The 18,626-nt window shown below is 35.3% G+C and overlaps 1 protein-coding gene across 1 annotated transcript; it reads left to right on the forward strand.

Moving 5' to 3' along the window:
• Positions 1 to 15,975: 15,975 nt before the first annotated feature.
• Positions 15,976 to 17,865, forward strand: LOC147556848 (protein BIG GRAIN 1-like B). Its single transcript, XM_086657816.1, has one exon. The coding sequence runs from the start codon at positions 16,509 to 16,511 to the stop codon at positions 17,826 to 17,828; it is 1,320 nt and encodes a 439-aa protein (XP_086513942.1). The 5' UTR covers positions 15,976 to 16,508; the 3' UTR covers positions 17,829 to 17,865.
• The last annotated feature ends 761 nt before the right edge of the window (positions 17,866 to 18,626 follow it).

The raw sequence follows: 18,626 nt of genomic DNA on the forward strand, positions 1-18,626 counted from the left end.
ATGGATTGCATTTGCTTAAACAAAAGAATATGGTGATTGGACTCCCCTCTATTGAAAAGACAAATCAGGTTTGTGAAGGATGCATATATGGGAAAATACATAGACTCCCATTTCCTAAAACATCTTATAGAGCCAAAGACCCTCTTGAATTGATACATTCAGATATTTGTGGGCCTACAAGGACTCCGTCACTTGGAGATAAGAGATACTTCATCTTATTTGTCGATGATTTTACTAGAATGATGTGGATTTTCTTTCTTAACCAAAAATCTGAAGCTTTTTCAGCATTTCTTCAATTTAAAGTGTATGTTGAAAAGCAAAGTGGGTATGAAATTAAGTCTCTCCGAACGGATCGAGGAGGTGAATATCTTTACAGTCCATTCATGAACTATTGCAAAGAAAATGGCATACAAAGGCAGCTCACCGTTCGAAGAAGCCCACAACAAAATGGAGTGGCGGAAAGAAAGAACAGAACAATTGTTGAGATGGCTCGAAGCATGTTAAAAGGTAAAGATCTTCCTAACAAATTCTGGGCTGAAGCAGTCAACACATCAATTTACATTCTTAACCGTTCACCAACAAAGGCTGTTCGGAACAAGACACCATTTGAAGCTTGGCACAAAAAGAAACCGGTAATTGATCATTTAAAAGTTTTTGGATGCATAGCATATTCACTGGTTCCTTCTCAAGAAAGAGAAAAATTTGACAAGAAAGGTGAAAAACTTATTTTTGCTGGTTACAGTGATGAATCTAAAGGCTATCGACTTTTTAATCCTAACACTAACAAGTTGATTGTTTCAAGAGATGTTGTATTTGATGAAATGACAGCTTAAAGTTGGGGAAGTTCTTCTGAAGCACCAAATTCATTTAAAATTTTGGAGCCTTCAGTAACCGAGGGAGAAGAACCACAAGTTGGTGAGACTCCACCATCTAGTCCAAACACAAACTCACAATCAAGCTCATCAAGTGCCACAAGGCCAAGCAGTCCAGATTCACCACCAAGAAAGACACGGGCATTACAAGATATATATGAGTCGTGTGATATAGCATTTTTCTCTAGTGAGCCACAAACTTTTCATGAAGCAGCAAATGAACAAGTTTGGAGAAGCGCCATGGATGATGAAATTGCTACAATAGAAAAGAACAAAACTTGGGAACTTGTAGACCTACCAAAAGGCAAGGAAGTTGTTGGCCTTAAGTGGGTTTATAAGACAAAATTTAATGAAGATGGTTCTATCCAAAAACATAAGGCAAGGTTAGTAGCAAAGGGTTACTCACAACAACCCGGAATTGATTTCAATGAAACATTTGCACCGGTTGCAAGAATGGAAACCATAAGAACAGTTCTAGCCTTGGCAGCACAATTTGATCTAGATGTTTATCAACTAGATGTAAAATCAGCATTTCTTAATGGAGAACTTGAAGAAGAGGTCTATGTGGAACAACCACAAGGCTATGAATTGCAAGAACATGAAGACAAAGTCTATCGTCTTCAAAAAGCGCTTTATGGGCTTAAACAAGCACCAAGAGCGTGGAATAGCAAAATTGATGATTATTTTCAGAAGAATGGTTTTCAAAGAAGTCCAAGTGAACCATCACTCTATGTGAAGAAGGAAGGCCAAAATGATTTTCTTATTGTATGCATATATGTTGATGATTTAATTTACATGGGCTCAAGCATGGATATGGTGAAGGATTTCAAAAACAAAATGATGAAAGAATATGAGATGTCTGACTTGGGTCTTATGAAATATTTTCTTGGGATCCAAGTGAAGCAATCAAAAGGTGAGATATTTATTTCTCAAGAAAAGTATACTGATGATTTATTGAAAAAATTTCAGATGGACAAGTGCAAGTCGTTGTCTACTCCTATGACATTGAATGAAAAATTACAAGTCAACGATGGACCAAAACAAATTGAATCAAAATTATTTCGAAGTCTTGTTGGATCCTTGATTTACCTCACAAATACAAGGCCAGACATAATGCATTCGGTTAGTCTTATATCGAGGTTTATGAATGAGCCAAGTATACTTCATTATGCAGCAGCAAAAAGGGTTTTACGGTATCTTCAAGGTACAAGAAAACAAGGCATCTTGTATAAGAAAGAAGAAGATAACAATTTAGTTGGCTATACTGATAGCGATTGGGCTGGATCTTTAGAGGATCGAAAGAGTACATCAGGTTACATATTTTGTCTCGGAACAAATATTGTTTCATGGAGTTCAAAGAAACAAAAGACTGTGGCATTATCTTCCGCTGAAGCTGAATATCTTGCTGCTACTGAGGCAGCATGTGAAGGAGTTTGGTTGAGAAGAATTCTCGTCGATTTATTCCAGACTCAAGAACAACCTACTCTTATTCATTGTGATAACATGTCAGCAATTGCTATGACAAAAAATCCAGTGTTTCATGCAAGAACGAAACACATTGAATTGCGTCACCATTTCATTAGAGATTTGGTAAACAAAGAGGAGATAAAATTAAAATTCATTGGAACGAATGATCAACCAGCTGATTTTCTCACGAAGTCCATCAATAGTGAGAAATTTGAGAAGTTCAAGAAGTTCTTAAAAATTACAAATTATGAAGGGGTGTTGAAAGGTAATTAGTAATTTCTAGAAAAATAATTATCTATGTTTCAAGTATGTTTTTTAATTACATAAGAGTTATGTTACTCAAGAGTCAAGAGTTATGTCAATCAAGACTTGAGAGTTTAGAAAATCAAAAGTTGGGAGTTTGTAAGTCTAAGAGTCTAGGAGTTATTGTAATAGTTATGTCTATCATCTATGATCTATATAAATAGATGTCTTTGTAATGAGAAGATATCAAGCAAAAACAAAAACAACATTCAACAATAGCATCTATTTCAATACAATTTAAGTTTAGCAATTATCTTCTTGTTAATCTTCTTGTTAATCTTCTTGTAAGAACAAGTAAAGCACCCAACATATAATGCCCAATTTACACCATCCAAGCTCCTTATAGTTATAGGTTTTCAACGAAAAAAAAAGAAAGAAAAAAAACTCTTAATGGTAATATTTAATTAATTTTGTGAAAAGCTAGAAAGATTTGTAGGGTACACAGTGTTCTTTTTTGGTGAAAATCCCATATTATTAGGGTTGATAATCAAAACCCTTTGCATGTATACATATATAATATAATATAGACTATATAGTTGCAGTATCATGGGAAAGAGAATAATTCATTTGCATGGTCCACAAGCAACACGTCCAAATAAAGAAAAAAAGGAATTTTCAACTACAAGGGTGGGATTGTATTTGTTTTTATTATCCGACATGGATTATTTTATAAAATGATTAATAATTTTAAGACAGCTCTATGCGATCTCATCGAAGATTTTGTAGCAGAAAACTTCATATTATATATTTTCTCCGTTAATCTAAACGTTGCGGTGCTCTGTCATTCTTTCTCTCTCTCTTTTTACGTCGCATATACTTAACTCATGCCATATATACGGTTAAGTTGCTTAAATATGTGTTCACACCCTTCATTTATTCATTTAATAAGATTGCAGAAAGACTCATTCATACTACTAAATAAAGATTGAAGGGCAGGAACAAAGATCATACTTAAGTCATGTTTGACGCACACAACTCACACTCTTATAACATGATTCTTGGGAAAGTAATTATTTCAGTTTAATGTTTATTTTGACCAGGAACTAAAATACGAATTTTTGACATATTGTTACTTTTGTTTTTTAGAATGACTGGTTCCTGACTTGGTATTTGGTATAACGAGACTAGAAATACAGATTTTTGTAAGACTTTTGTTATATGCTTATTTAAACTACATTAAGTTACACATTAAATTTGATTGCTAAAGATAAATAAGTGTTACGCAACAACAGTTTAAGTAGTATTTGACAATTCATTTTAGATAAAATAAAGGCCTTAATTTTTTTTATCTAAAATAAATCCTAAAGGAACCCTAAAAAATACTCCTCATGGATAACAAATCCTTAATATTAAATAACAAATCCTCAAAATCCTTATAAAAATGTTAAAATATTAAAATAACTAATCTTGGTAGCCCAACAATCCAACGCTAACGACAATCGGGTAGCATCGCGAAGAATAGAGAAACTAAAAGAGATAGAAGAGGAAGCGATAAAAGAATGAGAGAAGGAAAAGAGTGAGAGAGAAGTGCAAAAGGGAAGCGAGAGAGAAATAAAATATAGTAATAGAGGGAAGAGAGATAGAGATAAGAAACTAATCCTGATGTTGTGCCCTTTGGCCTCTCGATCCCCTACTCCATCTCCTTCATCAAGTACCACATCTCCCATGATCATTTTTACAGACCATTGCCCTCAACAGTGGGAAAATTTATTGAAGAAAATAACACAAATATGTAGTTCGTTAAAGAACACATATCGTTGGCTCATTTTCTCGCCATATTTCCCTCATTTGGGAGAAAGTTATTGAAGAAGTCAACATAAAAATGGGAGATGACGACAACTTGGTGGTCTTAGAAGAGGCTCCTGTGAAAGAACCGAGGCTACCATCTAATTGGGTACGTTGGTTCCCTCCTCGAGAAAGTAGGATTAAAATTAACTTTGACGCAACAGTGAAAGACGGCAGGGCTGCACTCGCGGCGGTAGCTAGAGATTGCAAAGGATTGTTTTTAGCTGCTATGACATAAGCTATAATGGTGTCTGATGTGCTAGTGGCTGAGACAATGGCAGCTAAATTGGCAATCATTTTAGCCAAGAATTGGAACTGCAGGAATGTTAATTTGGAGGGGGATTCGATACAGGTCATTTCGGCATGTAAACGAATGGAAGAACAACCCCCATGGCGTATTGAGCATATCATTTCAGATATACAGTTGGAGGTTCAGAAATTCAATGATATTGAATTCGGGCATTGTGGTCGGATGAAAAACACTATTGCCCATTTACTTGCAAAATTTGCGTTTTCAAATAATGTAACTCATAGTTGGGAGTCTTCGGACATCCCATCTTGCATTTAAGTGAATTGGCGACGGATTTAGCCAATATTTCGTTTGAATAAAATTAGGCTTCAGCCTTTCATAAAAAAAAAACATAAATATGAAGTTCTTTATGTTTTCATTTTTTATCGCGGGGGAATTCGTTGAAGAAAAGTTTTGAGACACTAAGGACAAATAAATTGAGCTAAGCAGAATTAAGATTAAAACTTATTGTAGTTGATTACGATATCCAAATTTAAGGCTATAACATCAATAGAATGAAACAATATTGTTTTAGACCTGAAATCTTGATCCATAAAAATATCTCGAAAAACAAAATGAGACTAAATTATTTGTCTTGAGAATTCTTTAATTCTTGAGAGAAATATCCATCTATAATATCATTGTTTGATCGAATTGATGATTGTTGGTTCGATTGAAAGGTATCATCTTCCTTCATTAAAGCAATATCATAAATATCTTGAGACATAATAAATGGATTTAATAAGTATCCAATAGAAGAAGAAAGTGAGACTAAATAAACTCTTTAGTTGTTTATTCGTAATGGTTGTCGTGTAACTTGTTTGTGGAGAAGAAAAGAGAAGTTTCGTTACTAGAATATTTATTTAGTGTTTAAGGAAGAAGAAGATAAAAATGAAAAATAACCTTTCAAAATTTTAAATTATGTTATTGCTCTTTCTAGTCCCTCTATGTTTCAATATTTATTTTCAAATACAATAAAAAGAGCTCCCAATACCAATTTGGTGTAGTGAAGAATAGTAAAAAAAACTGATTTTGTACTATGGGTGTTGGACAACAATACTCGACTTCCCTTACCAAAAGCCAAAATTTCGAAAAAACGATTAGATAATTTCATTTTGACCCTTACGAGTGTTACTGGAAAAATTTGAAATATTTTAGACTTAGACGGCCAAATCGAACTGCAGAACAATTGCGACCAAACGAATCCGTTGGTCACAAATTGTGGGTCAAAATGAAATTAACCCAAATTATTTTCTTTTTCTTTATTTAATGAAACAATAGTTATAATGAAAAAATTCTTCAATTATCTAATATGTTTTCTATTAATTCATTACTTGTTGAAATTCAACGAGAGACACCAAACTTAATCTACTTTTGTTGATTATAAGATGTAAGTAAATCAGTATTATAATTATAATGTTGCTAAGCTGCACTTTAACTCATGATTAGTATTTGCATTACATGGAAGACTCTTTTTTTTATATGCTTCATTTTTTGTTGGACTTAGAAGTAAATCTAATTAAAATTCGTACTTTAATGTTTCTTTTGGGTGAAAATAGGCTTCTGCCTAGCTTTATTAAGAATCAACTTCATGAGCACTACTCGCTCTTTCAATGGTTATTTTCCTTACAATGCAACTCGAAGTATGTAATATCTCCTCGGTACATTCTACCTCAAAATTGTAAATAGACTGCGCTAACAGGTGCGCTACTTGATTCGCATTTCGAACACAATAGAGAAAAGAATAATCTAAAATGTTGGAACTCTCCTTCAGAATCTCAGCTACAATAGTTCTTATCTTTCATGAGACTTTTTCTTCTCCTTTATGACAAGCACGAATCACCATTTGGGCATCTCCTTCTATGATACAACCATACTGATAAAGATCCTTTGCCACCAAAGTGGCTAGGCATGCAGCTTTGGCCTCCACCCCAAAGCCGAGGAGGCATTTGTTACTTTTTTTAGAGCGATGATGAATTCACCACATCCATTCCTAAACACAACAGCTAAAGCCGCTTTCCCCCTCTTATACGAAGCATCAAAATTAATTTTTATCTTCTCAATTGGTGGTAGTACCCAATCTTGCATTTTCTCCTGTAAGTCATACTGACCTCCACTACCCGGGTTTATGTTTGTGTGAGTCACTGAAAAATCATTCCACATAGTAGTCGCTGCTTTAATAATAAAATAGCTACATGGGGTGATACCTTTGAACACACATTTATCTCGAGCATTCCATATGAACCATGTTACCTACATTCTTTTTGCAATAATTCTTTTATCTTCTTCACTTTCGATCCATTTACAGAGTGTACACATGAAGCTTGTATCTCCTTCGAGTCTCAAATTCAATGGACTTACGATCCATGTTTCCTTGTGAATCTACAAGTCCGAAAAATGTGATCCACATCTTCATCTTCTAAATGACATATTGAGCAAAGCTTGGAAACTTGTGAATTAAATCGCAGGAATCTTTTCTTCGTTGGTAATGCATCTTGTTGAATTCGCCATACGAACATATGTACTTGGGGGCTAGCACTACTCTCTTCCATACTCTTCTCCATGTTAGGCCATTAGGTAACTCTTTGAGCCTTACGAGCATCTTTTGCGTACTTCCCATCACAAAATAATGATCCACTCCAAAGAAAATCATATTTCAATAGTCTATATTGACATTATTATTGTTTCTTTGTCTCGATTCTACTAACTTATTACTTTTATTAATTAACTTTAAATTTCTACTCTAGATAAATATTATATATAAATAAATATATTATACTAATAAATAAATATATTATACTAATAGATATTGCAATACATTACGATAAAATAAAAAACTTGAATTAAAACGATTACGTTACTGCCCTTGTTACTCCGACAAAATCATTTAGATATTGTGAGAATAGTCCCACATTGGACAATGAGATTCTAGTAACCAAGAATATAAGGTCAAGGTCCTCTCCACTCATTGCCAATTGGTTTTGAGTTGGATGGCTACAAACTTAACAGATATCTACGAGGATGAAACATAACATTTTACACAATTCTTCCTGACCAAAAGAATTAAAGACAATTATAGTTACTGCGCGTTGCAAAATACTTTGGTTAAACGTTTATGACAAGAAGAGGTAATGCTTCATTTTAATTATATCACTTAGAGTAATCAATATTATTTATCAAATAATATTATTTCTTAATTAGAAAACAAGTATGATGAGACTCAAATGTCAATTTACAAAATATACTAAAGACCCAGATATGAACTATATAGGGATTATGGACTAACAATAAATTATTTATGCAAATCAATATAATTTAGAGAAATAAACAGTGAGTCTTTAAATTTGAAAAATTACCATTACAAAATAGATAACCCTTTTTCAACAACAACAAAAAGTGGATAACTCTTTGGACGAGAGTATTTTCTAAATTTGAAGAGTTATAGAATGTTTGGAGATGCCCTAAACACTAAAACTAATATGGCACTGCAAAATTCAATGGCTTTCCATATCACATGTTGACATATAGAATTCAATCTCATTTGTATCTTAAGTATTAGTCTATAGGTCAAGATTAACCCAGCAGTTGTCTTAAGCATATTACTCAAACACTTTTTGTAAACACTAAATTCTCTCACAATAAATATTGTTGTTTTTATTATGGATGTATTTTAACCCAACTAGTATTAATCTTAATTTATTCTTCGGTCCGGGAGGATACTGTTGGAATTGGAGCCGACTTTGCCTCGACCCGACTCGTCAAACTCAGAAAAAGAATGCGCCATTGTGTTCGTCTCGTCGAGCTCTTCAATTTAGAGCCAAGAATTACTCGAATCCTAATCCGGATGAATGAGAAATTCAAGTTTAAAGTTTGGACGATGATCGATTGAAATAGGGACTAAAGCGTCAAGTTGGATGAGTCAATTAGGGGGGCATTTGAGTGAAGCGAGCACGTACAAATCTGGACGGCTCGCGTTCAGTCCGCCGGATTTAACAAGATCCGACGGATGAGCATTGCGAGCCTCAGGATAACTTCGGGTTGCGGCCAGAAGCATTGGATCCTCGCGTATCCAACGATCCTCACTACACCCGCGTGGGGCAGGACGTGGGATAACGCAGATCCTTCTTCTAACGGCTCAGTCCACATCTGTTGGGCAGATTTCAAGCATGATCCAAGGGTGGTCGTTCCCTCCGCGTTTTCTATCGAAATCTAACTGCCCAGATTGCCACGGCCTCTAAAAGTGACAGTTATTTCAAGTTAGTCCTTCTTTCGAAATGTTGTGTCATTTGATCCCAAAAGGCACTTGCGCTTATTTGATTCCTATATAAACAACCAAAAATCATTCCATTCAACATCAATTCTTCTCTTCTTTTCTTATCCTCTAAAATTCAGTATTCTAGTGTGTATGAAATATATATCTGATTTTAGAAGTATTCTAGTATATCTAGAAAAAGAAGGAAGAAATCTCCGAGTGAATTCCGTTTATTTTCTTCTTCTCTTCTCTTATGGAATCAGTATTCTGGTGTGTCTGGAAAATAATTCTGATTTTAGAATTATTATAGTATGTCTAGAATTCCAAATAGAGAAGTATCTGAATGAAGTTATAATAGTCAAGTGTCTAGAAGATCTATTCGCTTCAGTCTAAGAGCTCATATTTTTTACGAAGGTTCGTCCGCTTTCAGAATATAGAAATACCATCTTAAATTCTGAAAGGATAGTCGTTGTATCTCGAAGGCATACACCCTAACGATTGGTACTATTACGGGAGTGTAAAATGTCTTAAGGAAAGAGAATTTATTCTCGCCTCGACTCCATTATTTTTTGTCTATCTCAGTTAATCTGAAAGAAGGAATTATTGATAAATTCAGTATTCGCTTATCGTTTAGTTCTCTATAACTTAGAGAAAGGAAGTTTCATACTTCAACCCAGACTCTGTCGTAATCAAGACAAGACAGATATAAAGTGAACTCAAATCATAACCAGAGGAACAACAATGCGAAGACATTTTATAATGATTATTTCTTTCGTTATAATAGTTTGATTTAGTTTATTTTCTGTGTGTTTCAAAAAAATGGCAGGAACAAGAACAACCCTACGAGTTCTTTTGCCTAACACCACATACAGAGAAAATCCAAAGAAGTTCAAAGGAACTGACTTCACCCCGAAACGCAAGCATCCGTCTCAAAACGGAGGCAAGCCGAAGAAAAAGATCGACGAATGCTACAACTCTTGAAAGCGGGGCCACCTAGCTAAATATTGTCGCTCCACATATGGCAATCGAGGGGAAAAGGTTAAGAACCAAGCTTCATTAGTAAAAGACAATGAAAATCGGAGTCATTGTCTTATGACTACTGAAACCGAAAAAGTGTTTGAGAAACTTCAGAAGATAAACCTTTGTGCAGTGGAATATGAAGTTAACCTGGTTAACAACCAAAGAGAATGGTGGGTCGACACCGGGGAAAGTCGACATTTGTAGTGACAGAAGCCTATTCTCTTCCTATATGGAGATAGCCGAAGGAGAGACTTTATTCAAGGAAAACGGCTCGACCACCCAAGTCAAAGGAAAGGGGGAGATCGTGCTAAAATTCACTTCAGATATAGAAGTGATTTTGATCGATGTAGTTCATGCTCCAGACATTCGAAAGAACTTGGTTTCTAGTTTCCTTCTAAGTGAGAACGGGTTCAAACTAATCTTTCAGTCGGATCTTTATCCTATTTAAGAAAATGATATACATTGGGAAGGGATATTTGTGTGAGGGGTTACCTAAGTTAAATGTTACCCCTGTAATGTCGAAGACACCTATTATTAATGAGATTAATAATTATGTGTATATTATCGAGTCCTCCAATAGTTGTCACGAAAGACTAGGGCATGTGAATAATAAGTCATTGAAGAAATTAATGTACTTGGAGTTAATTCCGAAACTCGAAATTGACTCAAGACGAACATGTCAAACATGTGTAGAGTCAAAAATGACCACGACGTCGTTCAAGTCTTTAGACTTAATTCGCAGTGAACTCTGTAACCTAAAGATGGTTCAAACCTGAGGTGGAAAAAGGTACTTCATCACCTTTATCGATGGCTCCACTTGGTTCTGTTATATTACTTACTAATAAGTAAGGACGAAGCAATCGAAAAGTTCGAGCTTTGTAAAACCAAAGTAGAAACTCAACTTTATGAAAAGATTGAGGCTTTTTAAAACGATTGAGGAGGAGAGTGTGAATCTCCTTTCGCCGAGATATGCGCCAAGAATGGCATAGTTCATCAAACGACGACTCTTTTGGTATAACAGAGCGAAAGAACAGAACGTTAAAAGGGATAAAATTCGATCAGTGGAGATTGAAAACAATGATCAATCTAATCTCGCTGGAGCTTGTGAAGTATTTCACTAAAGGCTATCACTAGCCGTGGGCAAGAATAAAGCTCAACACATAGTCACCATAAAATGATGACTTTGATGATGGCTCTTAAATATCTTCTCGATTATAGAGATATCGAAGAGAAAGGCGACACCTTGAGCACCAAGTATAGACGAAAATACTGGGTGTGAAACCGACTATCGATAATACGGAGAGACATCAATGACATTGGCATAAGTCTTGAATACTTGATCTTAAAGGTTCAATTCAATGACGAATCGAAGAAGACACCCGCATAAATGAGCGGAGATGTGTGTCAAGCCAAATGTCAAAACCTAAATGGTTATACAAGGCCAACAACAGAATGTTCTCGTCATACAAAGAGCTACAAGACGATGAAGTTCGAAAGAATTCATCGATCTGAGATAATAGAAATTCCGTCAAACAGTATCGAATACAAAGTTGACAGAAAATGTAAAATTCTGAAATTAAACTTGTCTTCGAGAAAGTAAGTTATTTCGGATAACATATTCAGATGGTAAATCTGTATAATTTTTGGGAAGGTCCTTAGATTTGTCTAAGAACTACATAAAAACCCTCGGATATGTTAAAGGAAATGACCTTTGCTGAATCTCGAGATCAGGGGATATTATAAATAAATCCTTAAGTCTTTGTAAGTAGGTTCTTAGTTCAGTATAATTTACAGAATAGTCCTTCTTCCTCGTGAACAACCTAGTCTCTCTGGATAGATAAGGGAATTAGGGTTATAAGACATAAAAATTGAATATTACGTCATTCGGCCTAGACGTGACTCGAATAGTAAATTCAAGGGTCTTAGTAAGATTTTCGGTTCAAGAGTGCGAACGAAATTTAGAGACAGAGAAGGACAAAATATGGAATGATAACTTTGGAGATCATTTTGAGCCTATCAAGCAAGTATATATGTCAAGACATATAACTTAAGAAAAGAGTTTAAAGAGAAACTCACCTTATGCTAAATTTCAAATGTTCTAATAATTATAAATTATCATTTATGGAACAAAACTAAAAACGCTACACTAAGGGAGTTGTGTAAGATAATAGTTTTGTCAAAAAGGATGATCAACTGGTTACCCTAGAACTGTGGGGGCAGATATAGTTAAGTATTTGGATCGTACCATATAATGAATATTGCAAGATTCCATCTAAGTTGATGAATAAGAGGAAATACTCTTAAAATGTGGGGGACCAAGAAGGAACCGAAATGCTACTTAAAAAGAAGTAAATGGCACAAAGGTCTCCAAATTCTCCTTAAGATATAACGTCGTGGGTACGTGAGAAGAGAGAAATACGTAATACCGCAAAAACCAGATTTAGCCAAAAAGAATATTTGGTTGATAAGTTTTCATTGAACTGAGAACTTTAATTATATTCACCAAGTTCTGACAAGATTAAGAAATCAAGTATGTGAATATAAGTGATGACGTGAATGTCTAATTCACTTAACAAGTCTGGAAAAACACAAATGGGAAGAACTTTTCTTTCTAACCCTAAACAAAGTAACAAGATTCAACCGTGAATCATCTGTTCAAGATAACCGAAGATACTAGTCAGGAATAAGGAAGTATTTGAGAAGATATGGTCCTGATGTTCTTCCTGATTGAATCATTACTCATGATTGATAATTTAAAGTACATGTTTGGACTGAGGAGGGTAGAATAACCACTCAAGTACCACGGTAAGCATAAACACTTGAATTTAAACAAATTCAAGAAAGAGTTGTCTGGGTAACAAATCGTTCTTAGGTATCTGAGTAGACTCGTATAATTTAGTTGTGTATATCATAAACGAAGGAAAATCAAGATTTGTTGACAACACTTAAATCTCAGATAAAAAAGTCTAACAGTGGATTTGAAAAATCACTAAGGGCTACGACATCACAAAATTCCTCAAAAGGGCAGACGTGCATAGTTGGATCGACAATGTAATCCTAAAGGCCTTGATGGATTCATTGCTCTGGAGAAATCAAAGGAAGTAGGTGAACTTCCTGGAGGATATTTATTTGTGATTGAAACCAGTGCATGCAATAAACCTAAGCAACTGTAGGCACTAATACGGTAAGTCTAGATAATTCAAAATAAATAGACTAACACCGTAATGCAATTGCTCTCAAGGAATACATAAATTAGAATTATGTTAACTCTTAAGTTACCTGGCGGATCAGTATAGAACAAAGGTGAACAAGAGAGTTGAAATTGCATCATCAAAGGGAATGTGGCAAAAAAACGCCTAAAGTAAATGAGTAAAGGCATGGTGAAACCCTACCTAGATGACTGGAGATCCCACGATCTAGGTTCAAAGAGAAACTGAACCTATATCTTGACTCGGCAATAACATTGTAAGAGATTTCTATCTCTTACCCATTATTAGGTTGAAAACAGTGGTGCTTACAGTGAGAGGCTAACCGTTAAGCTTTTAATGAAAAACTTATAAACTTGATTCCAACGTAAGGTATAACAGGATACCTTATTATACCTTATTACGGATAACCTATATGTGTGTGAATTGATGCCAGTTCTACGAGAAGGTCGTCTAGGCGGACTTCTCTAAAGCACACAGGAAAACGGGATTGTTCAGGGCCGAAATGAACACAATCGAGAACCTAAGTAGGTAAGGGGTTAGTTGTGTGATAGCTATTTTGGTTTACAATTCTTAGGACTCAGTTCAAGACGAAAAGTTCACTGTCGTCCTTGTAGACCTTGTAGTTACTCATTAGGAAAGGTTCAAAGTCGAACTACTACCTTCTTCTGATGCAGCGAAGTTCTGCATATGAGCTCTGCTAGTGTCAGTTTGTTAGTATAGTGTATATATATCATAGTAAACCTCGAATTTTCATTCATGTGGGGGATTTTTGGAATCAGAGCCAACTTTGGCTCGACCCGACTCATCAAACTCAGAAACGGAATGCGCCATTGTGTTTGTCTCGTTGAGCTCTTCAATTTAGAGCCAAGAATCACTCGAATCTGATTCCGGATGAATGAGAAATTCAAGTTTAAAGTTTGGACGATGATCGGTTGAAATAGGGACTAAAGCGTCAAGTTGGACAAGTCAATTTGGGGGCCATTTGAGCGAAGCGAGCACGCCCAGATCTGGATGATTCGCGTTCACTCCACGGGATTTAACAAGATCCGACGGGGGAGCATTGGGAGCCTCAAGACAGCTTCGGGTTGTGCCCAGAAGCGTTGAATCCTCGCGTACCCAACGGTCCTCTCTACACCCGCGTTGGGCAGGAGGTGGGATAACGCAGATCCATCATTTAACGGCTCAGACCATCATCTGTTAGGCAGATTTCGGGCATATCCAAGGGTGGTCGTTTCCTCCGCGTTTTCTATCGAAATCTAACTGCCCAGATTGCCACGACCTCTAAAAGTGATAGTTATTTCGAGTTAGTCCTTATTTTCGAAATGTTGTGTCATTTGATCCCAAAAGGCACTTGTGCCTATTCGATTCCTATATAAACAACCCGAAATCATTCCATTCAACATCAATTAATTCTCTTATTTTATTCTCTTCTAAAATTTAGTATTCTGGTGTGTCCGAAATATAAATCTGATTTTAGAAGTATTCTAGTATATCTAGAAAAAGAAGAAAGAAGTCTCCGAGTGAATTTCGTCTATTTTCTTCTTCTCTTCTCTTTTGGAATCAGTATTCTGGTGTGTCTAGAAAATAATTCTGAGTTTAGAATTATTCTGGTGTGTCTGGAATTCCAAATAGAGAAGTATCTGAATGAAGTTATAATAGTCAAGTGTCTAGAAGATCTATTCGCTTTAGTTTAAGAGCTCATATTATTTACGAAGGTTCGCCTTTTTTCAGAATATAGAAGTACCATCTTAAATTCTAAAAGGATAATCATTATACCTCGAAGGCATACACCCTAACGATTGATACTGTTACGAGGGTGTAAAATGTCTTAAGGAAAGAGAATTTATTCTCGCCTCGACTCCATTATCTTTTGTCTATCTCAATTAATCCGAAAGAAGGAATTACTGAAAAAGTCAGTATTCGCGTATCGTTTATCTCTTTATAACTTAGAGAAAGGAAGTTCCGTACTTCAACCTAGACTCTATCTTAATCAAGACATGAAAGAAATAAAGTGAACTGAAACCATAACCTGAGGAACAACAGATACTATATACCAGATATGAATTTTCCTCGTTGTCGCCCATTTTTGTTTCTCATATCTCAGATCCATTTTTGTCGCCTACTTTTGTCTTTTCTTATTGAATAGATGTAATTTTTTTTTTTATCCAATTTCCTTAACATTTTCAAAGCCGCCCTTGTTTGCAACTCATTTGCGATCAATTGTTGGCATAGTTCGGTATTTATATTCATTCTGTGAGAGCAAATCCAGTTGTCAGGTGTCCGACTAGTTTCTTTTCATTAAGATTCGAGTGGGCATGGTTTCTTTCTTTAGAGAACATTAGCAGGATAACTCAGAATTACAGTGTTTTTTAGTTCCTCCCTACAACATCTTCTTTTTTTTATTTTTTATTTTGGGTGTCCATTTTGTCCATCTTCAATGTTACATGATGGTACATACAAGTTCCATTTTTTATTTAACCAGACAGACTTCTAAGATGAAACTCTAGGTCATTTTTAGTATAAATTGTCAGATTTGCAAACTACAAAGTGAAAATTACTTTGCAAATCGAAAATATATTACACAATATCACTAGCAGCACGACGGGTCCCCACCATCTAAAACAATGGGATGATTCTCTCCTATTACAGTGTATATTGCCAAAAATTTTGATCAAATTTTAGTAATTAGTGAGGAGACGAAGTGGGTAAGTAAAATTAAAGGTAAAGGTGCCACCCTGTTATTGGAGCTTCCAAATATGACCAAGTGCACGCGCGCAAAGACCCATTAAATCAGTAAATCACTACAAACAAACAAGGAAAGAATCTCTCTCTCCTCTCCCTCTTTCTCTCTCTCTCTCTCTCTCTAAAAACACTACTATTTCTTCCCCCTTCGCTCTTCTCATTTCTGTACACAACTCATCCACCACTCTTCCTCTCCCAATCTTACAATACTAGGCGTGTGATATTAGCCTTCATTACTGTTTCCTCTCTCTCTCTCTAAACCTCTCTCTTTCTCTCTCTATAAAACTAGTATTTTACAACAGTCCTCGAGCACCCATCGATTATACTGTCTCCTCAATGTTTCCTTCTCCATTCAACCTGTGAGAAGAAGAATAATAATAACAGCCCTCTCTCTCTCTCTCTCTCTCTCTATAGGCAGCTTTTGACATTCTCACAGCAGACAAGAGAACGAGACAACCCCTCATTACTAATAATATCTCTTCTTTGTTTGTTTCTTTCTTTCTTCTTCTCTCTCTCTGTTATTTTTATTTTTTTAATCATCTCTCTTCACCTTCTTCTATAAATCATCAATGGATCAATTGAGAAAATCCGTACAAACAGAGAAATCAAGAACTAAAAACCCTTCTTTCTCTTCTACTCTTCTCGACTCCATTTGCCGTTCCTTTGACGACGGAGGAAATTTATCAAAATCAAAACAAGAATCAGAAAATTTACTTCATTTCAGATCTGAATCCATGAAAAAGAAACAAATACCCATCGTTTCTAACTCAACTACCATTCGTAATAAGAACAGTTTCAGATGCATTCTCAAAGAAGAAGAAAAAGAAGAAGATCGAATTAGTATTTCCAGTCAAAGACGTACTTGTTTAATCGACAAATGGATGGAAAAGAAAGTAACTAGCGAGAAACTCGTTAATGTCCGACGAAAATCAATTCCTCATTTTGATTCAAAATTACTTAACAATGATCTTTCATCTTCTAGTTCGTCGGATTCAAGCTCTGGAGGAGGATTTTCTTCCTCCGAAGCTGAATCCATTTACGGATCTAGGTCAACAAGATCATCATGTTATGCTCCTCTACAAAAACCTAAACCTATACGAACTACTACTGGTTCTGGTTCTGTAGATAGATCTATGGGCCAAGATATTCACAGAAAACAGTCGAAGACGAAGAAGCACAACAACAACAAGAACAATGATGAAAGTACTTTGATTAAAACGAAAACCAGAGCTTTAAAGATTTATGGTGATTTGAAAAAGGTAAAAACACCAATTTCACCTGGTGGAAAGATTGCTAGTTTTATTAATTCAATTTTTACTCCTAAGAAATCAAAGATCTCATCAAGTTCTTCATCATCAATTGGTGGTGGAAAAGGAACAGATTTGAGAACAAAATCTGAAACTTGTTCATCAGCTTCATCATTTTCAAGATCATGTTTAAATAAAAACCCATCATCAAATGAGAAATTAAGTAATGGGTTTAAAAGATCTGTTAAATTTTATCCAGTTAGTGTGATTGTTGATGAAGATTTAAGACCTTGTGGTCATAAAATTCTTGATGATAAATCAAGGGTAATGCCTTTAACTGATGAACTGATGGAATTTCATCTAAATGATAACAACAACAACAACAACAAGAGAATGGTTTTTGAAGAAGGTTCAAAAGATCTGGTTGAAAGAAAGAAAAGTAATGTTGACATTGTTGATGTTGTTGATGAAGATGATGAAGAAGAAGATGATGATGGGGCTAGTTATGCAAGTTCAGATTTATTTGAACTTGATAATCTTGGTGTAATTGGTATAGATAGAAGGTATACAGAAGAACTTCCTGTGTATGAGACTACTCATTTTGAAACTAATCGAGCTATTGCTAATGGTTACTTTCTGTAATTTTCTTTAACTATAATCAAAATCAAAGTATTTTTTTATCTATATTTTTCAATTTTTAATGTTTCATATGTTGTTTATTTGGTTTTATATGTTATTTCTTTGTTTTTTTAGGGTTAATTAGGACTTAGGAGGTGTCCCACTTTCCTGACTGGCCTGACCCTATCACCCGTCCTAAATTCCCTCCCCACACGAACTAGAATATATCATATTACCATAGAATATATCTTATATCGAGCAACATTAATAATCTTCGTGACTGGATTATTTCTTGGAAAGATATCGATGAGTAAATAAGCGGTCTTTTTGCGACTATCCTCTAGCAGATATGGAAAGCAAGATGTGTGATAAATACTTCTCTAATACTAAGGTTTTATCCATGATGATTATTGATCAAGTCCATAGCACACCACAACTTCTAAAGCATCCTTTACCAACACAACCACTTGAACGGAATATCCTATGGTCTCCACCGAAAGCTCCCTACATTAAGATTAATGTAGATGCCTCTTTTATGGATGGGAAGGAATTAGCAGGTATTGGTTGTATTATGTACGATGACCAAGCCAATTTTCTCGCGGCCTCGGCATGTAATTGTAGGGGCCAAAATGCAGAAGAATGTGAATGTTGGGCCATAGTCAAAGCTCTCCAATGGTCGACAACAAAGAATATTGCTTATCTTCACATTGAAAGTGATAATAGTAATATCGTTCAAATTCTCAAAACAGGGATCAGGCAGATATCGGTTGACAAGCAGGCAAGCTCATCGACAAAGTGCATCAGCTAGAAGGAAATTTCATC

This window comes from Eschscholzia californica, unplaced genomic scaffold (genome assembly GCF_041429995.1).
Source record: "Eschscholzia californica isolate CP2 unplaced genomic scaffold, dmEscCali1.0.p SCAF_2, whole genome shotgun sequence".
NCBI lineage: Eukaryota > Viridiplantae > Streptophyta > Magnoliopsida > Ranunculales > Papaveraceae > Eschscholzia > Eschscholzia californica.